Genomic DNA, 25970 nt, shown 5'->3' with positions numbered 1-25970 from the left:
AATGACATACTGAAACGGTCCTTGGCTTTCATCTCATCAGAGATGAGAGGATCACTTATGCCGTAAAGATTTTCAGCATAAATTCGAACTTGATATTCTCTTCCTTCAAGCAGCTTAGGAATTTTGCATGTTGTCTTAACTGTAGCAGATGTAACTGGCATCCACAGATCCCTGTGTGTGTCCTTCTTCTCAATAATGTAATTTGTAATTTCACTGCCTCCATCATCTAGTGGAGGTTTCCAGGAAACTACCATATGATCTTTATGAACTTCATCAAATATAACAGGGCCTATTGGGGGTGATGGACGATCTATTAAAGGAAAAAGAAAGAAATGCATGCTTTTATATGAGCGTCAAATGACATATGTCAATACAGTAAATATATAATGCAATTAGAAGCATAGCTTATAGCAATTCTGGTGATTAACATTTTCTACACTGTGTTGACATTCTCTGAATGTGAAAACATTAAATTATTCATAATGAATAAGTGAAGTTGTAAGTACTGAGTATCGATAAATACTATTTTAGCATAACAAAGAGGGGAGTAAATCAAAATATTGTTATATAGAACACATTTTAATTTTTACATTTTATATAACTCAATGAATGCTAATCTCTATTAAAAACAAACATGAATAATAATAATAAAAAATAAAATAAATCAATAAAACCTACCAACAACATTAACTTGACAATATCCTTTTCTAGATCCTGTGCTGTTCTCTACAGTAACACAATATTTGCCTGAGTCTTCACGGACAGATTTCAGTATTCCCAAGCAAAGAGTTGCAGGAGTTGTCTTGATCTTTGTACGGTCATCTTCTTTCAAAACAATATCATCCCTTAGCCAAGTAACCTTTGGTGCAGGCTTGCCTGAATAACGTCCAGTCAGGCTGAAAGCTTCACCAACCCGAACAATAAGCTTGTCTCTAAAGTCCAGGTCAAGTGTCGGAGGAGCTGAAAGATCAAATTAAAAAGTGCAATGTCCCAAAATGTCAGCAAGAGTAGTACGAAAAAATAAGAAATCACTTCATATGTCTTTATTTTCAAAATAAATCCGAAAGAAATACATACCAATTTCATCCTTGCATGTGATTGGTTTTGTGCAAAATGATGGCTTGCCTTGCCCCACAATATTGCAAGCACTCACACGATACTCAAAGGTGTCACCCTCTTTCAAGCCTTCTACTGTGTATTTCCTATCAAGCATTTTCTCCTTTGTAACTCTGTGGAATTTCTCTTTTCCAATGAGACGGCTTTCTAGAACATACATGGTGATATCTGAGCCTCCATTATATTTTGGAGGGTTCCACGTCAATGTAACAGAGTTCTTGGTAACTGCTTTCACCTCCAGGTCTTCTGGACGGTCAGGAACAGCTGTGAAAAAAAAATACATATATATATAGCAAGTGCATATTCATCTGATCTCACAATAATCCATCCCCCAAATAATACTTACTTATTGGATCTCTGATGACAAGCTCCTTTGGTGTCTCAGTGAATGGACCCATGCCAATTATATTCTCAGCTGCAATTCGGAAAAAGTAGGCTTTTCCTTCAGTGAGTCCCTGAACAGTAGCGTTCTGTCTTGTAACTGTATAGGTTACTGGAGTCCAAGCTCTGTGGTCAGATTCACGTTTTTCAATTATATAGTTGGTAATAGGAGAACCACCATCATCTTCTGGAGTAAACCATGACAATTTGCAAGAGTCATTCGTTAGGTTCTCAGTAAGAAACGGCATGCCAACAGGACCTGGCACATCTAAAAGAAATGAAGAAATGAAGAAATGAAATGTTTAAGTATACATACTGAATGTTATAAAAGTCTATTTGTTCGCAAGCACTGAAGTTACTCTTTACCTAGCACATCAACAATAATAGCCTTCTTCCTTTCTCCACCTGCATTTTTAGCAAGAAGAGTGTATATGCCTTGCTGGCTCCGTTTACAATTCTTTATGACCAAAGAAGAGCTGATAGCTGTTTCTTCAATTTTAGCTTCTTCTGGTAAAGCTCTGTCATCCCTACTCCAAGTGACTGTTGGAGCTGGTTTTCCAGAGACATATGCTATGATCCGAATTACTCCTCCAGCATGAACGACAATTCTGTCCCGGACACTTGCATCCAAGTTAATATCAGGAGCCACTATGAGAGGAAAACAAAATATTGCAATGAATTTCCTTCTTCTTTTTTTTTCTAATTTGACTTAGAAATAATAAAAATGTAAATGTAAATAACAAATACCAATTCTATCCTTCATTTCAATAATGTCTGTGCATTCTCCAGGCTCTCCTATGCCGGCAGCATTCACTGCTCTCACTCTAAATTTGTAGAAACATCCTTCCTTTAATCCTGTCACAACAAACTTGGTTCCTCTAATTTCTTTATCTTTCACCTGGGAATAATATTATAAAAACATAAAATTTTAAAAACATTATAACTTCAGGCAACATCAAGCTATGATTAATTTCTTTGTGATATTTGGAACAAATCTTAGATCAGATACATTTACAAGCACACAATGCTCTTAAGCATAGGAGGATCTAGTCCATATAGAGAATTTTAGGGACAGTGTAAAGAAATACAGGATAGGGGCATAGAAGCTACTCTTCTGAAGATTTACTCTTTTCTTTAGACAAAGACACAGAAAAAAGAAATCCAGATTCTGTTATAGTATTCAACCTACCCTTTCCCATTCTTCCTTTCCTTCCTCTTTATACTCAACAATGTAGCCAGTGATCCTGGAACCGCCATCCTTTAGTGGTGGAGTCCACTCCAAGTCTACAGAAGACTTTGTCCAATCAGTAACCTTTGGAATAGGAGGGCCAGGTGGGGCTGGAAAATATCATCACATCATTAGAGCATAACAATATGTTCTGTGTTTTCATTAGAACATTTTCAAATTCGAAATTAGCGACCTAAGATATTTACCAATAGGATCTCTGGCAATTGCTGGATCCGATGGCATGCTTGGTGGACCAACACCAGCTGCATTAATAGCTGATACACGGAATTGATATTCAGAGCCTTCGATAAGACCTGTAACTTTGTATGAAACACCTAATGTCATAGGTTTGATAGGATCACGGTTGACCCTGGTCCATCTCTTTCCAGTAGTTTCTTTACGCTCCAACCAGTAACCAGTTACAGGGGAGCCACCATCATGTTCTGGTTCTTCCCAGTTTACAGTCATAGAGTCACGTGTTATACTGCTCACTGTTGGCTTGTCACATGGCCCAGGAACAGCTAGGAGGAAAAAAAAATTACACACGCTTGTAAAAATGCCAAAGGAAAGTGGAGACAGCTAACATACAAAACAGTACTACGGAGCCACTTGACCACTGTTTGATAAGGTGATCAGCCATCTGCATGCAATTCCTTCCCTCTTTCACCTAGCTATACCTCCTCCTCTGCAATATATATCTTAAACAACAATTGTCAAGAATTAATTTTTCCTTCCTTCCTGAATCAGTACCTTTTTTCAGTGCCCAGACTAACCTTCCATCTTTTAGGAATGATTTTCTCTTTCCAGACTTATTCCAAATTAAAAAAAAAAAAAAAAAAAAAAAGCATTTAATTTCCCTTGTCATGTTCCAGAATGACTCCTCCAGAACTACAAAATCAATAATGTCTCAGATATAGCATAATGAGCCACATCTTACCAGAATAATTCCTATCTATATGTTCCAACCATAAAAAGCTGGAGATTATATTTTAATTTATAACCAAGAGAGAAAAATGTTTTAAGCACTCTAAATGCTTAAAAGAACAAACTACTAATGCTAAAATTCTTCAAGATATTCTAGAATATTTATTGAAGTGAAGAAAAAAAAGCAGTAAGTGTATTTAACAGATGTATGTTAACATGTATGAAAAGTATGAAGTATGAAAAAAAGCTTACATAACCTGAAAGAATATTTCTACTTACTGAAAAGATTTCTTGCTGTTTCTGGTTCACTGTCCAAAGGTTCTCCAATACCAAATTTATTTTGTGCCATAATGCGGAACACATATTCATGACCTTCCATCAGCTTGGGAACAGTGAAGATGCATTCCTTAGGTTCATTAGTAACGGGTACCCACGTCCTCCTATTTGCTTCTTTTTTCTCAATTACATAGTTTGTAATTTTAGAACCACCATCATCTAGTGGAGGAAGCCATGATATTGTCATTTGATCAGCCAAGATGGATTCAAATTTAATAGGTCCCACTGGAGGTCCAGGACGACCTAAAAGTTAAGTTTTTAGAAAGAATTAATTCAAGTGCAATTAAAATAAATTAACACATGAATGTAATCTATATATGTAACATATAAAAGTTCTTGATATCTACCCAGAACATTTAGTCTCATCTCCTTGGAAGCAGTTCCCAGATTATTTACTGCAGTTATAGTAAACAACCCTGTATCACTTCTGCGTGACTGCTGAATCAACAGAGTGCAAGTATCTTCACTGATGAGCTTGTTGACATGTTGATCATACTGCACTGGGGTTTTGTCATCTGGTTTCTTTGGAGAAGCTTTCAGCCATGTTAATGTGGGGAACGGCACACCCTTTACCTTGGCCACAATGTTAACATCGGTTCCTTCTTCAACCTCCATAAATTCTTTGAGTTCAATAGATGGTGGACCTACAAAGAAATGTTGAAAAAAAAACATTAAAAATGCTTCATAGATGTAAAATGAATTTGTATTTACTTGTATCAGTCAGTACTCACATGTCTGGTCTTTGACAACAAGTGGACCAACAGTGGCTGATGGCCTGCTAGGGCCTGCTATATTTACAGCTTTGACCCTGAATTCATACTCTCCACCTTCTAGAAGATCCTCAACAGTAAACTTTGTTTCCTCCACATCACGTCTGTTGCATTGCTTCCAAGCCTCTTTCACCTCTCCAGTGCGATCCCAATGGAGACATTCAACATTATAATGTGTAACAGGAGCTCCGCCATCATTCTTCGGTGGTTTCCATGTTAAGCTCACAGTGTTCTTGGTTACAAGGCCAATCTTCAGTTTAATAGGTGGATCAGGAGGATCTTTATAAAGGAAAAAGAAATGTGAATAAACCCAGTGAACGGCACTATCTTGTTTTGAAGGAATCAAGTCAGTTTTATCTTACTTACGGATGGGATCCCTGGCTGTTGTCCGTTGGATAGTTTCTGCAGGAGGGCCAACACCAAAACGGTTTTCTGCACGTACCCGGAAGAAATATTCTTGGCCAGATATTAGATCAGGTACAACAAAGGAAGTGCTTCCACAGTCTGCATTGACTTTTGTCCAGGCTTTCCCATCAATTGTTCTTTTTTCTATAACATACCCTCTGATTCTATCTCCACCATCATCATCTGGCATCTTCCAAGAAAGTTTGCAACTTCCTCTTGTGATATCACTTACTTTCAGGTCCTTTGGTGGACCTGGAACATCTGTTAGAGCACAATAAAATAAAATTTACATAAATATACAGAAAGATAAGAATAATAATTCTTATTTGAACACTTCAATATGTGTGAGTCATACCAAGGACATTGACTCTGATGTGAACAGTTTTTTGTCCTGCTTTGTTCTTTGCTGTAATGCTGTATCGTCCAGAATGACTTCTGTTGCACTCAGGGATGGTAATCACTGAACGCGTATCAGTTGCTTCCACCTGCGCGTTATAGGAAGATAGAGAAGATACAGATCAACTTTAAATATTTACACACGAAAAAATAACAATACTTTTTTTTTTTTTTTTTCTTTTTTACCTGAGCTGCTTCTGGTATAGTATGACCTCCCTCCTATTGAATAAAAGGAAAGAAAGTAAATATAGAGGGAATATACTTAAAAACCTAGAAATAGATAAAGAAAAAAACCGAGATTTTTCTTTTATTAACCTTTGCTGTTGTCTTTGCTTTTCCTTCAAATTCCCAAAATGTTTTTGGAACTGGACGACCCTTGATAACAGCTGGGATTTTTATTGTTGTGCCAGCACGACAAGAGAGAAAATCCTGTGCTCCAATGTCAAGAAAGATTTCTGGTTCCTCTGCAAAAATATGTTAATAGATAATTTTTTAGAACTGCTGAAAACAAATTTCTGCCAGTACTGAGCTAGAACCCCAGTCAGGCATTCAGAAAACTTAATTATGTAAGAACAGGTTGAGTGCACCAAAACAGAAGCTGGGAAGCATAGAAATAAAGTGACTTTCTTGCTGTAATTTCTTCACAGAACACATAGAATATGCTCAGTATGGTTATAGGTACTCATCAGTTTTTTAATTGATTATGCTCTGGCGATGGTCATCATGTTGCTTTCCAAAATATGTATCAATCTTTGTTGTATTTTTGCATAATTACTTGATTGTTTTTGACTTGAGCCTGATTGACATTCTGTGTGAAGATTTACAGCAATAGGTGGTATTTCAATACAAATACCTAACTTAATTCCAGTAACTCTTACCTAGAATATCTTGGACAGGTATTTCAGATGTTGCAGGACTTGGTTCTGACTCTCCAGCAGCATTTACAGCTTTCACTCTAAATCGGTATTTTCTGAGTTCTTTCAAATTGGGAACAACACATTCACATGTAGGAAAGAGTTTGTCTCCTTCATTCACCTTCTTCCAGTCCGTAGTACCTTCTTCTTGCATTTCAACAATATATCCCTTTATTGGACTGCCACCATCCTTTTGTGGAGGCTTCCATGCAAGAGCTACAGTTGATTTAGTTTTGTCTTTGACTTCTGGGCAAGATGGTGGATCAGGCACAACTTGTAAAACAAAAGTAAGCAAAAATTAGCTTAGAGTTAGTGGTTGTATTTTTCTGAATAGCTTCTACAAGAATGCAAGTATTTTGAGTTTTTTTTCTATCACATCTAGAGTAAACAATACTAATTATTCAAATGTAGTCAAATATATTTAATTTGCATAGTAATTACATATATAGGCGTACTTAAGATACAATGCATAAAGCCTGAACTCTAATATTTTAACAGTAATGAAAAATAATACTTTGAAAATCAGATTTTGAGTTTAAATAATTTTATTCAGCAACATATCCATTGCTGCACCCAGAATTTGCATAAAAGAGGGTAAAAAATTTAAATCACATCTAATTACCTTAAAAAAAAGTGAAAAATAGCAAATAAAGAAAGCAACCAACAACATTTTTAGCTTAATGTAAACATAAAGCATTGGATTAGTTGCACTGAATTTAATACATATTGTAGTAGCATGCTGTGGTTCTAGTCCAGCATGATGCAAAATAGCCCTTAAAGACAGCCATATAAACTATATACTTACATATGGGATCTGCTGCCAAAGCAGGGTCTGATGGTTCACTGGGAGGGCCAATTCCAGCAACATTTTCAGCCATAACTCTGAACTGGTATTCAACGCCTTCAGCCAAACGAAGAACATTAAACTCTAGACCTTTCACTGATGGTTTTGTTACTGGAGCTCTATTAACACGTGACCAATAGACACCTCCCACTTCTCTTTTCTCTAGCCAGTAGCCAGTGATTGGAGCTCCACCATTGTGCAGAGGAGGCTCCCAAGTCACCCGCATTGATGATCTAGTACGATCTAAAACTTTTGGCTTTCCAGGAGGTCCAGGGAGGCCATAAGGATCCTTAATAGTGACTTTTTCTGAGAGGCACTCATCACTTATTCCATATTTGTTTACAGCCCGGACTCTAAATTGGTATTTTTCATTTGTTGTGAGATTCCATGCCTGAAAAATAAGATTTCAATCACTATCTGGCTGCTTTTGTGATAAACTTATTTGAATAAGTTGATATTCAAATCATTCTGTAAAATGGAAAAGCTAAACACATTTTTTTTTTGACAGTTCAGGAAAATACACATACATGTATGGGCAACATATATCCAGTAATTCTGGACTCAGATGGAGCATGAGTTCAGATCAGATAGCTAACAGGAGTTTTCATTACATATGTACTACTGTTTATTTTTTAAATGAATTCTGAAATATATAATAAAGATATTTCATAAATTACCCCAAATCTTCTCTCAATAACACTTGTGGAGACTTCTTCCCACTCCGATTTCTTCCTACTAGCATCACGTTTGTCAATAATATAATGGGTAATTTCGCTACCACCATTATCAAGAGGAGCATCCCACGTTAAATAGCATGATTCAGCTTTAATATCAGAAACTGCAAGGTTTCTTGGTGGCGAAGGACGATCTATGTAAAAGCATAGAACATAGAATCACATTAAGAAAATGGCAAAAGCATTTTATTAGCTGACATTTAATTAAAAGGTTGTGTCCTTACCATACACTTCAACATGCACATTGCGAAAGGCCATGCCAAGACGATTGGAAGCTCTCACGGTGTAAGTGCCTTTATCATCTCTCACTGCTGCAGGCAGGATAAGCTCAGTCTTTGCCTCACTTCTGGACATTTCTTCCTTGGTTATCTTAAGGGCACTGGATGTTTGATCAATTAAAGTTTCGTTCTTGTCCCATTCAATCTTTGGCATTGGCAGACCTGTCACTTCCGCAGGAATATTAACTGGTTCTCCTGCCTTTACTTTGATTGTATCTCCCCTCACAGCCAGGCGCAATGTGACAGTTGGAGGTACTGAAAAACAGGAAAATTTACAGTGTGAAAATGGAGTGGATAAAAAAAATGCCTTATAATCTTTCAGAGATGTTGGTATGGATTTCTTTATAGAGTATATACCTTCATCATCTTGTATAACTACATTGAGGGGCAGTGATGGCTCACTCTCTCCAATCTCATTAACAGCTTTCACACGGAATTCATACATGTGAAGTTCATCAAGATTTTCAACAAGAAGAGATGTGGTTGGGCAGAGCCTTTTGTTAACTCTTTCATAGTCTTTTGAATCGTGTCTCCTTTTCTCGACAATGTATCCTTGGACAGGACTGCCACCATCACTACGTGGAGGCTTCCAGTCAAGTGTAATGGTTGACTTTGTCCTCTCTGTGTACATGAACCTCTCAGGTGCTGTTGGAGGACCTATTAACACAGATAAATCACAATGAAAAAGATTATATACTAGAGATTTTTTAATCATATGAATACAGTAGTTTTACTAGCTCTGACTTCTTAAAGCCCTATCTTTTGTATGCAAAATATTTGATTATTGTTATGGCTAGCAAAAATTTTCTCTTGTATGTAGGTAAGAAGGTAACAAGTATTTCAGCAGTACATTTTTAAATAAAGAGTCATAGTATTTTAGAGCTCTGACTTAAGTATTAAATTTCTTAAAAGCAAGTGCATAGTAGGAATGTAGGAAAGTAAACACAAATTACACTGAAAATAATCCCCATGGCATTACTGGAATAACTGAGTATATCTATATACATAACTTATATCTCTATAGATTTAAATAATAAAACACTACAAAGTTAGTTATTTTACCTAATGGATCAACGGCAAGAATGGGTCCTATTTCCACAGCTGGACCAGTTCCAAACTTATTCTTGGCACTAACACGGAATTTATACTCTTGCCCCTCAACTAGACCGGTAATATCACATTTAGATCTTTCTGTGTCTATAGCCAATCTCCATGTATGCATTTTGGCATCTTTTCTTTCAACAAGGAAGCCTGTGATATCACTGCCTCCATCATCTTCTGGATCAGACCAGTTAAGCAAACACATTTTTCTGTTTGTGACCACTGGCTTTAGGTCGAGCACCGGCCCAGGGACATCTGTGAAAACAAAACAAGACCAGTATGATAAATGCCAATCTTTATTTCACCAAATTAAACTTCAGTCGATTTCAGAGAATGTATTTCTTACCAAACACTTCTACTCTGGTTCCTGCAGATTTGGAACCGCTACTATTGGTAGCAGTAATTACATATCTTCCATGGTCTTTTCGCAATGCATTCTTAATGGTTAGCTCAGATTTTGTGCCAACATTTTCAATAACAACTCGATCTTTATCTATTTCACCATCCTCCAAAGTCCATGTAATAGTGGGAGTAGGACGCCCAGTCACGGTAGCAGGAATTCTGAGAGTTTGCCCAGCCATGATCTGAATGCCTGCTTTGACAGAAACATCCAGCTCAACTGTGGGAGGTTCTGCAGAAGAAAGTAAAGCAGCCCATTAGTTCAAGAGAGAGCTTCAGGTACACCTTGCTGGACATTTCTTAAAATTTCTTGAAAATGATGCAATTACAGTACCTTGAGGTTCTGCAACTGTTACGGGTTCTGTTTCACCAGGTGGTCCTTCTCCAGCTGCATTAAGCGCGGTGACTCGAAGTTTATAGTCTGCACCTTCTCTGACTTCCTTTACAGTGTACTGCCGAACCTTAAGAGGTTTCTCTGTGCAACGTGACCATTCTTTCACCCCCACCAGTTGCTTGTATACATGATAACCAGTGATATCTCCACCACCATTATATGCAGGGGGTTCCCATTCTAACTCAATAGCAGTTGAGCTTGTATCAGCAACCCTGGGAATGGGCGGACCAGGTGGCACTTAAAAAAAAAAAAAAAAAAAAAAAAGTAAATCAAAGGCTATTAATCCTATTCTGTTATCTCTTTGCTGCTACTAACTTTTCTTAAAGTACTTACTTATTGGGTCCTGTGCAGTTTTTGGATCTGATGGTGGACTAAATTTACCAGGACCAGCTGCATTTTCAGCGCATACTCTAAATATATAGGTTAAGCCTTCCAAAAGTCCTTCAACTTTGATTTCCAGAGCATTCAAAAGGTTTCTGTTGACCCGAGCCCAATGAGTGCTGTTAATTTCACGTTTTTCAATCCAATATCCTAAGATAGGGCTGCCATTGTCTTTTGGTTCATTCCATTTAACCAACATACTGTTGCTGGTAACATCTTCCACGTCGGGTTTATTAGGTGGATCTGGTGGAGCTGAAGAAAAAAAAAAAGATATTTTTGCCATTAATATTGTCATATTCAGAGATGAAGTTTAATTTTATCTATCTTAGCAAGATAAGAGAGAACAAAGATATGAGAAATAGCGAATTTAAAGTCACTCTTAAATTCATCAATCTCTTTCTTACTAACTTTGACTACTAAGAATAATTAGTAATCAATTAAGCTTGATGTTGTTCTCTTTTTGGGAAGAATACCAGTTTACCAAATACAGAATTTTAGGATTTAGAAGTTGCTTTTCCAAGGGCAAAGGTTTACAACAGTGACAGTTATTTATGTATTATTATGTATCTATGTATTATTAAAATACAGAATTAATAATTCCCTTTCTCTCAATGATCCAAAACATGCAACAGATAATAATTACATTGCTCAAGCTTCTCCATAGAAATATTCAGCTGGATGTAGCTGAGTGTTCTAAGAGTGTGTGTAATTTTAAAGCCATTTTCTGAATGACTCGAAATCCAAAATTAACACAAAACTTACAGAAAGGATCTTTTGCTGTCATTGGTTTTGAAACACATGGTGGTCCTGCCCCAACTCTATTTTCTGCAAATACACGGAAGAGGTATTCTTTTCCTTCAATCAGTTTTGTCACATGGAATGTGCAATGCCTGAGCGTTGAGTTGACAGTGACCCAGCCCATTTCAGCTTTTGTGTTGTCTTTCTTTTCCAGCACATAGTTCAGGATTTCGCTTCCACCATCATCAAGGGGAGGCTCCCACTTGCAGTTGACAGAATTTTTCCTCACATCTTCAAAAACAAAGTTGATTGGAGGACCAGGTGTATCTGTTATAAAGCAAGCAAAAATAATGAACACTTTTTTTGGCACTTCTTATCCAATGCTCTGAACTGGAAGATGTTTATGAGGACATTCACTACATACCTAACACATTGACTTCACAGGAAGCCTTTGCAACACCATGATCATTTTCCACTTTAATTGTAAATGTGCCATGGTCAGCTCTGATAGAGTCACGAATTGATAATATAGACTCTCCTTCTTTGTGATTGTCAATACTCATACGTTCTGGCAGCGAAAGCTGAAAAGGTTCCTCTTCTTCCACTTCACCCTTCTTCTTTCTAGTATACTTTGCAACTCTCTTTTTGATTTCTTCAGGTCTGATGATTTCATCGTTCCTTAGCCAAGTGATAGATGGATAAGGTGACCCTGAAATATGGGCCTCAAGTATGATCTCATCACCTCGCTTCACTTCAAGGCCAGACTGTAGGTTTGCAGCAAGGAAGACTTTTGGAGCCTCTATGTAATAAAACAGAGTGAAAACGGAGTGTAGAATCTTCCCCAATGTTTGAGGCTAATGACTACAAAAAACAAATAAATAAGCAAATCTTACCAATAGGATCCACAGCTTTCACAAAAGGAGTAATACGAGAAGGCTCGCTGATGCCAGCGGCATTCTCAGCACGAACACGGAACTGGTATTCCTTTCCTTCTTCAAGGCCTTTCACTGGATAGGTTAATAGAGGTACGAGATAGTCATTGCACCTCTCCCACCTCTCCTTGTCCTTAGTAAGCTTTTCTATTATATAGCCCATAATCTTGCTTCCACCATCAAACAGCGGTGGTTTCCATGTAAGTGTTACTGATTTTGATGTTGGATTATGGACCTCTAGGTCAACAGGAGGATCTGGAGGCTCTGTGAAACAGTAAGAAAGAAGAGATCGTGTGAGAAAAGAAACTATGAAACATTTAGTTAAAAATCAACCTGCTAGATCATTTACTAGTAAAAACTTACGTTTTGGATCTTCTGCAATGATTGGGTTTCTCAGTTCAAGGTATTCACCTCCTCCAATCTTATTGACAGCTTTAACACGGAAGTAATATTCACAGTTGGGAATAAGATCCTTGACTTGCCAGGAAAGCTTGTTTTCACCAGACATAACTGGGATATATGTTCTGCGGCCTGCTTCTCTCCGCTCCAGAACATAATGCAGAATAGGAGTACCACCATCAAAGTCTGGAGGTTCCCATGTTACCTTGCATGAATTCTTAGTTACATCACTTGCCTTAATGTCTTTACACTGTCCAGGTGGACCTGTTTTAAACAATTATAAGTAAATGTGTTAATGCAATAAGAACCAAAATAGATGGAAACCTCGTACAAATATGTTGTTACATTGCATTTCTTCACTTTGCAGAAAGCAGACCAAAATCACAAATATTGACTACAGAGTAAACATATTAATTTGTGTTCATAAAGATGATAAATATTAAAAATTATTGCAGGATTGTTTATATTTATATACTTTACTATACTGAATAGTTGGGTTTTGAGCCAAAGGTAGGTCTCTCTGAGATAAGGTGGTTATTGCTTTGGATTTTGCGATATTGAATCCATTTATGGCAAAGTGCATGGTATTTGAGTTGAAGCAATTCCTCCGCATTGTAGAAAACAAATGCTTCTAGGCCTTTTTTCTATCAACTAGGGAGCTAAGGAGATAAGCATCTCTTCCGAACCGGAGGAAGTCTAGTTACCTATGACTTTGACATTGACTGAGCCAGTTGTGGTTGCCAGCTTGTTCTCCAGTGTGATAGTGTAAACACCAGCGTCAGCATGGACACTGTCTATGACTTCAAGTAATGCAGAGGTGTAGTCACTCTTCATTGTTATTCTGTCACCAGCTTTAAGCTCTTTGCCATCTTTGTGCCATGTTACTGTCGGGGATGGAACAGCTCTGAAGGGTACAGGGATACTTAGTTTTTGTCCTTTAACAACAACAATGTCACGAGTCTCAAGATCAATGGTTGGATTACCTATGAAAGCAAGTATATTATTATTAGAAAGTTAACAAACACTCATAGTCTTTCGTCACTTATCTGTTACACATATCTGAAAAGTAAACCTTTACTTACAGTCCGGGTCTTTAGCAACAACTTTTTCTGAGATATCTGATGGCTCACTAGCTCCAACAGCATTGACAGCTCTGACTCTCAGCACGTACTCTTTGTCCGGAACAACACCTTCTTCGACTTTGCATTTTAGATCTTTTATTGGACGAGAATTGATGCGCATCCATTTTTCTGTTCCTGCTTCACACATCTCAACATTGTACCCAATAATAGGACTGCCACCATTCTTCTCTGGTGGTTTCCATGCAATGCAAATGTGCTTTCGACCTGCATCTGTGACATGTAGATCCTGAGGAGGTGAAGGAGGGCCTACAAAAATGGAATTGGATTGTGTTAATTTTTTTTTCTCCAGAATATCTGTGCTATAGAGTACACTGCTTCCATAATTAGCATACTTTAAATTACATTACTACTTACTTGTTGGATCTTCAATATGAATGAGGTCAGTTGGTTCACTTGGATGACCACAGCCGGCTTCATTTTCTGCACGAACCTGGAACTGTACATCTATACCTTCAATGACATCAGTCACTCTGAAATGGCAGTCTGGACCAGGTGTCTTGCCAGCTTTTACCCAGCGGGTGGCTAGTTTTTCTTTCTTTTCAATAACATATCTGATAAATAGCGGAAAACATGATTAGACACTTGAAATATGAACACATCAGATTTCATTATAAATAAAATAGGCTGAAAGAGATCAGAACAATGGAGTCAATGAAAAAATAAAGAGAGAAAGGAGCAACAAACTCAGTAAACTTATCTTCATGCATCAGCTACATAGTTCTGCTGATTCTTGGATGTAATGGGGCTGATATTACTGACCAACTTAATTTCAAGAGCCCGTTCCTGAACCTCTGCTTTATTCTCAAGCTTTGGAGAACTGCAGAAGTGAAGGAAAGGGCATCTAAGCTATATCTGTATCCTTGCTGGTTTGGATCTCAACAGTAAAGTGTACCAAGCATATCAAAATTAGCCTTCAAAATTCCATCTATAATTGGCTATGGGAAAGTAATGGGAATTAAGTGGTTTAGGGTGTTGCTTGAGGCAGATCTCTGCAGGTACCAGTTTGTTTAGGACAAGCTTACTGTATTGGGCAAGGAGAAAAAGAGTGAAAACATAAAGAGTAGAAATGTAGCTTGGAATCAAGGAGGCAGAAGAAATTTTGGGTAAATTTCAGAGTTGAAATACTTGAAAAATCACAGAAAAGGAGAATTTAAAAGAAAACACAAAGGTAAAAAATAGTCTGTTTGATAAGCATAATGAAGAAGAGAGTAACAGAAAAGAGGACGCTCCATTGTAGCTGATTGTATGCAGATTGAATGAACAAACTGAGGCAGAAAGAAAATGTACAGTACTATTTGGTAAATGGGGCCAAGTGTCTGCATTAAAGGCAATTGGGCTTTGTGTACAATATCATTTTATCTCATTTATTTCGATGACATTTAGAGGATGGTTATAGGCATTCCTTGGCTATGCAGATTATAATTTATATTTATATAATATTACATATCATATAAATAATAATAAAAAATTATAAATATATATAAATTTATATTTATATAAATTTATATAATTATAAATATAAATAATTATATTTTTTTGATATCAAAACCTTAACAATGTGACCATATGGTTTGTGTTTTATATCCCATGCACTTCTTTTTCACTTACAACATGTTGATTTAATTTTCAAATGGTTTGAAAACCTTTTCATTTACAGGAAATATTATAGAAACCTTCATGATCTTACCTCTGAATTGGTCTGCCACCATCATTCTTAGGGGGCTCCCATTTCAAATCAACATGACGTTTTGTTACTTCAACTATTGTAAGAGCATATGGAGGGCCGGGGGTTGCTAAAAAGAGACAATATTAAGTTAGCAGAAATGGAATCCATCGAGTGGTTTCTACAGAACTCACAGCAAGCAAGTCTGGAACTTACTGAAAGTATCTTTAGCAAGCACCGAATCTTCAACTTCACAATAGTCACTCTGTCCAATGGCATTTTCAGCAGCCACACGGAACACATACAAAGAGCCTTCAGTCAGTGGGCTAACTGTGTATTTGATGTCTTTCACTGTTGTATCAACTGTCTGCCAGCCTTTCCGTCTTACATCTCTCTTTTCAACAATGTAGTTGGTAATTGGGGAACCCCCGTCTTTTTCTGGTACTGTCCATTTAAGATCTGCTGTGTTTTTCGTAATATTAATAACCTCAAGCCACCGAGGGGGTGAAGGAGGATCTGTAAAATAGCAACAAAGGTATAAACAGGTTAGCCTATTCCTCCCTCAAATATGTTTAAAGGACAGGGAATCATGCAATACATAAACTATTAAAATTTGTTATTTTCATAGCTAAAATAGTATACTTTAATATTTAATAACCCTACAGGCATTTACTTGGTAATCTCTGAGGTAGGTAATTATAGGTACCTACCTATAGGTAAATATATACCTATAGGTAGGTAATTTTATCTCTAAGTACAGAGACAGTGAAATTGCAGTAACAGCATATTACGAGACACTACTCACAAAGCCTCTCCTTGCACAGCACAGGGTCACTGGGTTCACTGGGCTCACTCTCCCCAGCTTTGTTCACAGCTCTTACACGGAATGAATATTCTTGTTTCTCCATAAGCCCTTTGAGAAAATGTTCAGTTGTGGGAACTCCTTCAGCCACTCTGACCCACTCATCTGTTCCAGTCTTTAATAATTCAATGACATAAGATTCAATCTTTGCCCCTCCATCATGTTCTGGCTTTGTCCAGTTCAAGAATAATGATGTCTTGCCAACATCTTTCACAGTTGGCTTTCCAGGAGGCCATGGTGGATCTAGACAGACATCAGATAATAATTAGATCAATGAAAATAAAGAAATAATTATTTTTTGTAGTTGTTAAATTAATCCATGAAAAAAAAAAAGTATTTATTGTACCAATTGGGTCTTTCACTAAGATTGGCTCTGTTTCCTTGCTTGGCTTTCCAGGTCCTGCTAGATTCTCTGCCAAGACACGGAACTTGTACTTCTTCTTGTTTGTGAGACCTTTAACTCTGAAATTAAAAGTTAATTTGATTAAACCAAATCCACTTATTTACTCATGCTTAAAAAATTGTCTCCTCTACTCTTTGTACTATAATTTGCTTAGAAAATGAGAAAATGCCTAAGGTAGTGGTAATCAAGTATGAAAATGTGATTGTTCAGATTAGGCATATATTGTCAACAGTAAAAAGGTATGATGTCAAGCAGATATCAACGATTTCAAAGCCATCATACATTTTTGCATAACCCGTGGTTGTCATTCAATACAATATCAGTAGAAAAATACAGTACCAGTAGAAAAATTAGGAAGGGTTTTGGCAAATAGATGCACGAAATGGCTGTATTTACTCTTTTAGAATGTCTTGTGAGTAATCACAGAAAACAATTAAATACAAACCATAGAAATTGTTAAGCAATTATTCTTTTTTTTTAAAAAAAAAGAAGATGATTCAGTATTCTAGGAAGATATTCTTATATAAAACTAATTATTAGATAAAGAGTATGTCAGCTGACACTAGTTGAATCTAAACTTATGGAAGCAAGGAAAGAAAGAACAAGAACTATGTCAAACTTGTTAAAAAAAATTATTGTTACATTCTTACATCTCTGTTACCTATTTCAGACTACATTGACTATAGCCTTACTTGAATGTTGTATCTTTCACTGGCATTTTATTGCATTTTATCCACTTATCCTGCTCAGGATCATATCTTTCAATCCAGTAGCCAGTGATGGGGCTGCCACCATCTTCATCTGGTTCATTCCATGTTAGGGTCACTGAATCTTTAGTGACCTCTGTAGGCTTAAGACCTGTTGGAGGGCCTGGTGGATCTGTATAAATTAATAAATTAAAAAAAATACCATCACATATATGTATTTTTTTGGTTAACATATTTTCATAATTTAACATGAATTTAATGCACTAACCAAAGGAATATTTAGCAATGATAGGGTTACACTCTGCTGGCTCCCCAACACCATACATGTTCTCAGCACTGACTCGGAACACATATTCTTTATGAGGAGTTAAATTGGTAGCTCTGAATTTTGTGTCCTTAACAGTTGAGGACAGCTTGTGCCATATTTCACTGTCTGTAGCTCTTTTCTCCAGGACATAATTGGTAATTTTAGAACCACCATCATCTCGGGGAGGATTCCATGTCAGAAGGCAGGATTCATTTGTAATTTCTGACACATCAAATGCAGCTGGTGGACCAGGTTTATCTGTAGAGAAGAAAATATAAACATTAATCTTTTCTGTTTCCACACTTTGCTACTTGCTGATGTTTTTATTAGACAAAGTAAAATCCATGCATACCAAGTACATTAACTTCAACAACAGCAGTAGCACGTCCACTGGAATTAACAGCTTCTATGATATAGGTTCCACTGTCACTTCTCTTGCTATCTGTAATAGTGACTGTAGAATGACCAGGTTTGGTTTCAATGGTGATTCTATTATCAGGTCTCAGAATTTTATCAGCCTTGGTCCAAGTAATCTGGGGTTCAGGCTTTCCAGTTACTTTAGCTGGCAGCTCAATTTTAGTTCCAGCTTTCACAGTAAGTCCAGCAAGCAGCTTCACATCTAAGAAAATTTCTGGGGCCTCTGATTTAGAAGAAAATTAAAATATTGTTATAGAAACAGTATTTCAATGACTGATAAAAAGAAAACAAACATTGTGATACAGTGAATAATGTAATTAATTACCTTTTGCATCAACGGCCTGAATATCATCTGTTGGCTTGCTTGGCTTGCTAGCTCCTATTCTGTTCAAAGCCTTCACCCGATATGCATACCACTCTCCTTCCTTGAGTTTTGTTACTTCCATTCTGTTAGTTAAAAAAAAAAATCCAAATATTTAAAGTGGTAAGAGTGGTATGTTTAATTAAAATGAGGTATCCTCCGTTTTTAGTTGACTTACTTTGTTTCAATAACAGGCTCCCCACATGTCTCCCACTTGTCTGTGCCACGCTGGGATTTCTCTACCAAATAGCCTTTGATGCGGGCACCACCATCATATTTAGGGGGCTCCCATGTCAGGAAGATTCCTTTTGATGTTGGATTTCTCCATTTTACATTCTCTGGTGGATCAGGCACCGCTATGTAAAAATAAATACATATGGAAACTCAGAAACTAATGTACGAAAGATATTTTATCCATGTTATCTTAAAGAAAATCAGCACAATAAGACAATATGAAAAGATGACTTACTTGCTGGTGTTGACATATTTACAGGTTCATCAATATATGCAGGCTCTCCTGGGCCACTTTTGTTGCATGCAGAAACTCTAAATAAATATTCTTTTCCTTGTATGAGGTCAGGTACAGTATAGTCTTGATCAACAATATGATCAACAACCTAAGGAAAAGGAAGATACCAAGCATTTATTTAAAATTTGTTCGCAAAGGAAAATTGACCAAAATACAACACGAAATTCAGTAGCATTTGTAGAAACAATATAGGAAATAGGGAATGAAATGAGAAAGAATAAACTTACTTTGATCCACGTTTTCCGGCTTACTTCACGTTTTTCAATTATGTAGCCAGTCACTGGACTTCCACCATCATCTTCTGGAGGCTCCCAAGACAGCTGTGCTGTATTTTTGATTATGTCTAAAACTTTAAGTTCCCTTGGCGCACTTGGGCGAGCTAAAAATCAGAAAAAAAAAAAAAAAGTACCAATTATTTTATAATCAGAGTTTGTCAGATGATCTCTATTTCACTGGTCTAAATGACAAACAGTTGGATATTGAAAACAAACAAAAAGCTTTTAAAAGATGCATTTCTACTTTTAAAATATCATTTAAAATACTTGCTTTACTGAAATACTTGCTTTGCAACTGAAAGTTCTGATATTTGCCATAATTAATTTTCCAATTAGATTTCAGCAAGTTAAATATGGAATAATACCAGTAGATTATGCACGTGTCCACTTACCAATGACATTAACACTAATTTCTCCTGAAACAGATGACACAGGATTTTCTAATGTTAAGGTGTAAATTCCCTTGTCTGGACGTTCACTTGGAGTAATTACAAGTTCTGCAAAAGCTGCTGTGGTCTTAAATGTTACACGATCTCCCTCTTCCAAGACTTGGTCACCAAAAGACCACGTGGCAGTTGGCACAGGGTAGCCAGTGATAGGAACATGGATCTTTATCGGCTCTGGGACAAAAACTTCCAGCCCATCTTTAAATGCACTTAAGTCCATTGTAGGTCCAACTAGAAAAGGAGGAAAATAGATTCCATGAAATATTTTCAGTCTGCTCAAGAACATTCCTGCTCTGCCTTTCTCTTAGTCTGTCTCTTTCCACCTCCCACACAGCTAGGCCAGGACACAGAAGGCCATGTCTTGCTCTTCAGTCAGCCTAACGTCAGTGTGTCTATGTAATAGCGCAGAAGAGAAATACAGAAGAAATACAGAAACACAGGTTACAGAAGAGAAATAATGCAGAATCTCAGAGGCTCTAAGGCTGTTCGTACCAATTGGCATCACAGTCATCTGGTGAAAGATATGCATATTGGCCACATGATGTTCTTTAGCCGTGTATTTTATCTGATTAATTACCTTTAATAAATAGAATACAGCTTACCAAAAGTATCATCTGCAGTCAATGGCCCAATAGCTTCAGCTGGGTCAGACACACCAGCTGCATTTTCCGCTGACACTCTGTAGTAATAACTGGATTTTGGTTTCAATCCAGTTACCTAAAAAGCACAAGTACTCATTTAGTAACTAATGTTAAGGATGAGGTGTACATTCTCAGTACTTTGATGACAAATGCAATATCCTACCTTAAAAGTAAGAGCAGGTACTAGTTTCGGGTTGCATCGGATCCATTTGTCTGTTCCTTCTTCCCGCCTTTCAACAATGTAGCCCAAGACTGGGCTTCCTCCATCTTTTAGAGGAGGTTCCCATGTGAGCTGAACAGATGACTTAGTTTGATCTGAATGATCAAGGTTAATGGGAGGACTTGGTCTCTCTGAAAATAATTTGAGAGAAATAAATCTTAGCAACTGAAAATGGATTATGGTTCTGTGCATAATTTGTCCATACCTTAAAGCATTATTGTTAATGTTTTTGCACCCTTTCCAGACTGAGATTGTCTCCTAATTACAGAGCAGAAATATATTTTACTGGACCAAGTGATAGCAAGGTATTTCTCATATGTGTTAAGGACAAAGTAGGCAAAATATAACTCTGCATACACAATTTTCAGTTCACGCATTTGCTAATTGAGTGTGTGGCTTTTCCTGCACACATGCTATACAAATTGTCAAAATATCCATTTCTCATAGGGCAACTGCAACAAATGTTTGCAAACTTACCAATTGGGTCCATAATTTTTACTGCATGTGTGGGATGACTTGGTTTGCCAACTCCAACCATATTTTGAGCTCTTACTCTGAAGAAATATTCTTCATTTTCCACAACATCAGTCAAGACAGCTGACAACTCATCAGCTCCAGTGGTCATAGTTGGCTCCCACTTGATGGAAGCTCTGTTACGCAGTTCAATAACGTAGCCAGTAATTGGAGATCCCCCATCATACTCAGGTGGTTCCCAGGTAAGTGTAGCTCCAAACCTGTTCACATCAGTAACTTGTACATTTTGAGGAGGACCAGGAACTTCTGCATTTTATTTTAGGAAAAAAAAAAAGGAAAAACAAAGTAGGTATTCTTTTATCTATTAATAGAGCAGGCATTTCTTGTCTTACACCATCTTACACTTTCCTTACACTTACACTAATGAGTTATCCATAACTTCTGCTTACCAAATTTGCTCTTAGCTTCCACAGGTTTGTCTGTTTCCACTGGCTCACCAGTACCCACTCTGTTCCGTGCACTAACACGGAAGAGGTACTCAACTCCTCCTTTTTGAAGTCCAGTAACAGTGTATTCGCAGTTTTCAGCATGATCAGTCACCACAATCCAGGTCTTACGCTTGATATCACGTCTTTCAACGACATAGCCGATGATTTTACTTCCACCATCACTTTCTGGTTCCTGCCAGGCAAGGCCAACTTCACCATCATACGTTTCGGTGACTTCCAAGTTTCTAACTGGTCCTGGAACATCTGAAAAACATATGAATGATATTTTAGAGCATTTCATCCCTTTTTTTTTCCTTTCCCCCCCCCCCTTTGGCTTAAGAAATAACAGCAAGGGCTTAATGGGATCACTTACCAATGACCTCTACGTTGATGAATGCTTCTGCTTGGCCATGTTTGTTTCGAAGTATAACCTTGTACCTTCCTTTATCTGATTTCTTTGCCTCATAAATTTTGAAGGTAGTGCAGTCAGTTGTTGTATCTACAGTTGTTGTAGGCAGGCTTTCCTCCCCTTTCAACCACTCTGCGTCTGCTCTTGGGTAAGCATCATATGGAACAGTCATGGTTAAAGGCTTCCCAACATCAACCACAAGATTCTGATCACCAGTCTTGATTCTAGGTGCAGCTGAAGAAGATCAATGTGACAAGTGAGTATTTACGCATTGAAAATAATTTGATACACTCATGCCATTAACAAAGGATCTAGCATAAAAAAGTAAATGGATCAGCACGTGATTTCCAAGCTAGTCATTCATATGAGTGTGGGACCACTGCAGAGAAAGAAGCTCAGGCAGGTTAGCATGTACGGTCAAGCTCCTTTAAAATCTGGGAAGTGGGAACAAGTTTTTGATCCTGAATTCAGGGTATTTTACTTTACTGATCCTGTAAACTAGGCAAAAAAAACTAAATGTTTTGTAGGACTGAAATGTGTATTTGCCTGTTTCAGATCAGCAGTGTCTTAATGAACAGGTTCTATGTCTCCTTTAAGCTCAATTCATGCTCTCTACTATACCTATTGAAAAGTATCCTGTATTTTCCTCAACTGCTGGATCAGTGTGGTATAATATCAAAAAATCTTAGTTGTCTGAATTATTTTTAATAATTTTAATTCATACATTTTCACAGATTCTAAATTGTCTCAGCTTTATTACATATTAATTTTATTTCAACTCTTTGAAAGCAACAAAATGAATTTAATTAGAAAGAAGAGTTAATTCACTACTATCAAATTTTCTAAAAGAAATATAAGGGAGACAACTCACCAGCTAATTCGAGTTTAGCTCTAGCTTCTTTATCTTTGGCAATAAATCTGTATTCCCCTTGGTCACGGGGCCTTATCTCACACACTTGCAGCCTGTGGACCTTTCCTTCACTCATCATCTGATGCTTGTCACCTTGGATAATAATCATGTTGTTTCTTAACCATTTGACTTCCACACCATCTTTGTTCAGCTCGGCCATGAAGATGACATCTACACCAGGTGGTTCATAAGCATCTTGTGGCGGACGGATAATCTCCACAGGGATTTCTGAAATAAAATCAATTTGTTTTTATGTGATTATCATTCCTATTACTATTTTATTTCTTATTACTAAAATGGATAACATAAATCCTATTTAATTTTATACATACCTTCAACAAAAAGTCTTGCCCTAGATTTCCTGTCATCTACTCCACAGGAGTATTCGCACTCATCATTTAATCTGCAGTCTTTTATGACTAATCTGTGCAGATTTCCATCCTTTTCAAACTGATACCTTCACGGGGGGAAAATAATTAAGCAATATGTTAATTTCCAGACAGAGTGTTAAAATAAATAACACATTTTTAGCACGTTAAGGATCATAAAATGTGCGTACTTTTTGCTTTCTTTAAGTTCTCTTCCATTTCTATACCATTTTACACTGGCTTTCTCTTTGGAAAGCTGACAGGTAAAGACAGCATCATCAAATTCAGTGACAGTTTGGTCCTGAAGATGTTCAATGAAATCTGCCGGTGCTTCTGTGATGAGGAGTTCTGCAACAGATTTGTCTTGCCCAGCAGTAACAGTGTATTCACCTTCATCAACAAAGCCACAGTCTTTAATGATGAGTGAGTGTTTGTACTTATCAATTTTATACAAAATGCGCTTGCTGAATGTGATCTCTTCACCATTCTTTGTCCATTTGAGGGTTGCATTGAGGCGATTGACTTTGCACCAGAATGTGACAGTTTTCTTTTCCATGGTCTCAATGTCTTCAAGAGGCTCAACAATTCTGAGATCCTCCTCTGTTAAGACAAACATTAAAATGTGATTAATTTATGTCCTCATAATCCTTATGAGAAATTGAATACAATATGATTAAATAAATTTAGTACTATGCAAGTTATTTACCTAACACTGTTAAAGCAGCAGAGCTCTTGACATGCTCCCCTCTCTGGTTTGACAGTGAGACAGTATAGGTAGCTTGATCTTTTAACTGTGCATCCCTGATTCTGAGAGTGTAAACTAAATCCTTCTGGACAATAATGTATTTTGCACTATCAAATATTGGCTCATCATTTCTGTACCACTTCTCCTTGGCACCTTCTTTATTGACTTCACAGTTGAAGACAATTTCTTGTCCCTCATTAACTTCTTGGTCCTTAAGGGGAGTTATAATCCTGAGTTTTTCTGGAATTGAGGAAGTAGAAGAAACATGATATAATCTACAATAAGGAATACAATAAAATATCTCCACGTTGATAGAATAAAGCTTACCAATCACTGTTAAGCGTGCTGTAGCTTTGGTTTCACCAACCATGATGGTATACTTTCCTGCATCTCCCAGAACAGAGTCTTTAACCACAAGTGTCCTCTTTTTGCCATCTGAAATGATGTCATACTTATCACCAGGCTCCAGGACTGTGTCAGCTCTCAGCCACTGCACTGTAATTGCCGCTTTGGATACTGAACAGACAAATTCAGCTTTATCTCCTTCAAGCACCTCAAGATTTTGTGGTTTTGTAAGAAACTCTGCTGCAAGTTCTGAAAGACAACATTTTTATAGATACACCATTTTATATATATACTTTTTACTCTTGAAGAGAATAAACCACACTGTCCTCTCTTAGTGATTTTCTTTGAAAAAATCTACTACACGGAAGTAATTCTCTTACCATGTACAGTAAGTTTCCCCGTTGTAGAAGAGCTTGGAAGTTTGCAAGTATATTTGCCAGCATCCTCTGGATGAGCATTACGTATTACAAGAATTCTCTTTCGGCCTTCAGAAACGTATTCAAATCTACCACCATCAGGCACCTCCTCGTCGCCTTTAAACCAAGTAACTTCAGCATTAGGCTTGGAGACTTCACAAATCAATTTTACAGTATCGGTTTCATTTACTTCAAGATCATGGAGATTTTTTGTGAAAACAGCCTCTTCCTCTGCAATAGGAATTTAGAAATACGTAGTTAAAGCCAGTCATCAAAATACCATTTTTCTTCTTCATGGAACAGTCCTAAGACTACTGTCTTATCATTTACCTATGACTGTAAGTAGTCCAGAAGTTCTAGCTGTTTTAGCTTCACAGGCATACTCGGCTTCATCATCAAAGACACATTTACTGACAACAAGAATGTGTTCAGCACCTTTGGAAATTATGTCATACTTTTTGCCTTTTCTAATTTCAATGCCATCTTTAAACCACTTGACCTGTATTAGGGAAAATTTATATGGTTATTAACATTAATATTCTTAGCAGAGATTTTAGTTGTGTGTTCCTTTCCAATGGTATAATAAAATTGTGAATTAAAAAAAAAAAAAAAAAAAAAAAAAAAAAAAGAAAAGCTATAATTGAAGGAATTATTCAGATAAAAAAGACCATTAATATTACTGACCTTGACGCCTGGACGAGAAATTTCACATTCAAACCGAGCAGGTTCTTTTTCTTTAACTTCAAGGTCAGTTAGGGGTTTCAGGAACTCAACACGAAGTGCTATGAGGGAAAAAAATGTATTAAAAGAAAGTTGAAGGAACAGAAAAATCAATTTCTTCAGTTTTGGAGAAAATGACAAATGACTCACGTTCTACATTGAGGAAACATGATGTCTTGAAATCCTTAGCATCACAGGTATACGTTTTTGCATCATCCAGTGTGCAGCCATGGATAATGAGTTTTCTGACTCTGCCATCAGAAATAATTTCATACTTCTTCGTTTTGTGAATTTCTTCTCCATTCTTGAACCATTTCACTTTTGCATTTTCCCTGGAAACTTCACATTCCAGTACAGCAGTGGCCTCCTCTTCAACAGTCTGGTCCTCAAGTGGTTTAGTAAATTCTACTGGGGGTTCTAAAATAAGCAGATAGTTTTTTTTAAAGAAAAGA

General features: G+C 37.0%; 1 protein-coding gene across 1 annotated transcript in view; it reads right to left on the bottom strand.

Annotated features, from left to right (window-relative positions):
• LOC104572228 (titin) overlaps positions 1–25970 on the bottom strand; it is a 232197-nt gene that overhangs the window by 61072 nt on the left and 145155 nt on the right. Inside the window, exons 193-249 of the mRNA XM_088526952.1 lie at positions 25669–25935; positions 25483–25580; positions 25129–25297; positions 24763–25029; positions 24365–24631; positions 23999–24277; positions 23484–23892; positions 23257–23381; positions 22886–23152; positions 21979–22248; positions 21567–21869; positions 21121–21423; positions 20587–20774; positions 20385–20499; positions 19729–20013; positions 19289–19440; positions 19002–19149; positions 18711–18888; positions 18497–18618; positions 18107–18394; positions 17716–18012; positions 17433–17619; positions 16684–16799; positions 16281–16580; positions 15692–15991; positions 15500–15605; positions 14167–14363; positions 13753–14058; positions 13375–13653; positions 12635–12934; positions 12233–12535; positions 11764–12138; positions 11364–11666; positions 10554–10853; positions 10161–10457; positions 9774–10058; positions 9389–9682; positions 8684–8983; positions 8273–8581; positions 7992–8182; positions 7276–7705; positions 6435–6743; positions 5872–6020; positions 5743–5775; positions 5516–5645; positions 5122–5421; positions 4717–5034; positions 4333–4629; positions 3929–4228; positions 2932–3246; positions 2687–2835; positions 2245–2395; positions 1864–2145; positions 1463–1765; positions 1078–1380; positions 679–960; positions 11–310 (exon numbers count right to left, since the gene is read on the bottom strand). Of these exons, the coding sequence (XP_088383078.1) occupies positions 11–310; positions 679–960; positions 1078–1380; positions 1463–1765; positions 1864–2145; positions 2245–2395; positions 2687–2835; positions 2932–3246; positions 3929–4228; positions 4333–4629; positions 4717–5034; positions 5122–5421; positions 5516–5645; positions 5743–5775; positions 5872–6020; positions 6435–6743; positions 7276–7705; positions 7992–8182; positions 8273–8581; positions 8684–8983; positions 9389–9682; positions 9774–10058; positions 10161–10457; positions 10554–10853; positions 11364–11666; positions 11764–12138; positions 12233–12535; positions 12635–12934; positions 13375–13653; positions 13753–14058; positions 14167–14363; positions 15500–15605; positions 15692–15991; positions 16281–16580; positions 16684–16799; positions 17433–17619; positions 17716–18012; positions 18107–18394; positions 18497–18618; positions 18711–18888; positions 19002–19149; positions 19289–19440; positions 19729–20013; positions 20385–20499; positions 20587–20774; positions 21121–21423; positions 21567–21869; positions 21979–22248; positions 22886–23152; positions 23257–23381; positions 23484–23892; positions 23999–24277; positions 24365–24631; positions 24763–25029; positions 25129–25297; positions 25483–25580; positions 25669–25935 (14196 nt within the window). The remainder of the gene's footprint in view (positions 1–10; positions 311–678; positions 961–1077; positions 1381–1462; positions 1766–1863; positions 2146–2244; positions 2396–2686; positions 2836–2931; positions 3247–3928; positions 4229–4332; positions 4630–4716; positions 5035–5121; positions 5422–5515; positions 5646–5742; positions 5776–5871; positions 6021–6434; positions 6744–7275; positions 7706–7991; positions 8183–8272; positions 8582–8683; positions 8984–9388; positions 9683–9773; positions 10059–10160; positions 10458–10553; positions 10854–11363; positions 11667–11763; positions 12139–12232; positions 12536–12634; positions 12935–13374; positions 13654–13752; positions 14059–14166; positions 14364–15499; positions 15606–15691; positions 15992–16280; positions 16581–16683; positions 16800–17432; positions 17620–17715; positions 18013–18106; positions 18395–18496; positions 18619–18710; positions 18889–19001; positions 19150–19288; positions 19441–19728; positions 20014–20384; positions 20500–20586; positions 20775–21120; positions 21424–21566; positions 21870–21978; positions 22249–22885; positions 23153–23256; positions 23382–23483; positions 23893–23998; positions 24278–24364; positions 24632–24762; positions 25030–25128; positions 25298–25482; positions 25581–25668; positions 25936–25970) is intronic.

The sequence above is a fragment of the Tinamus guttatus genome, unplaced genomic scaffold (genome assembly GCF_059628265.1).
Source record: "Tinamus guttatus ecotype Peru unplaced genomic scaffold, ASM5962826v1 Tinamus_guttatus_pri_ptg000260l, whole genome shotgun sequence".
In the NCBI taxonomy this organism is placed as follows: domain Eukaryota; kingdom Metazoa; phylum Chordata; class Aves; order Tinamiformes; family Tinamidae; genus Tinamus; species Tinamus guttatus.
Note: the sequence above shows the minus strand (reverse complement) of the source record. Positions and strands in the feature narration are given on the sequence as shown.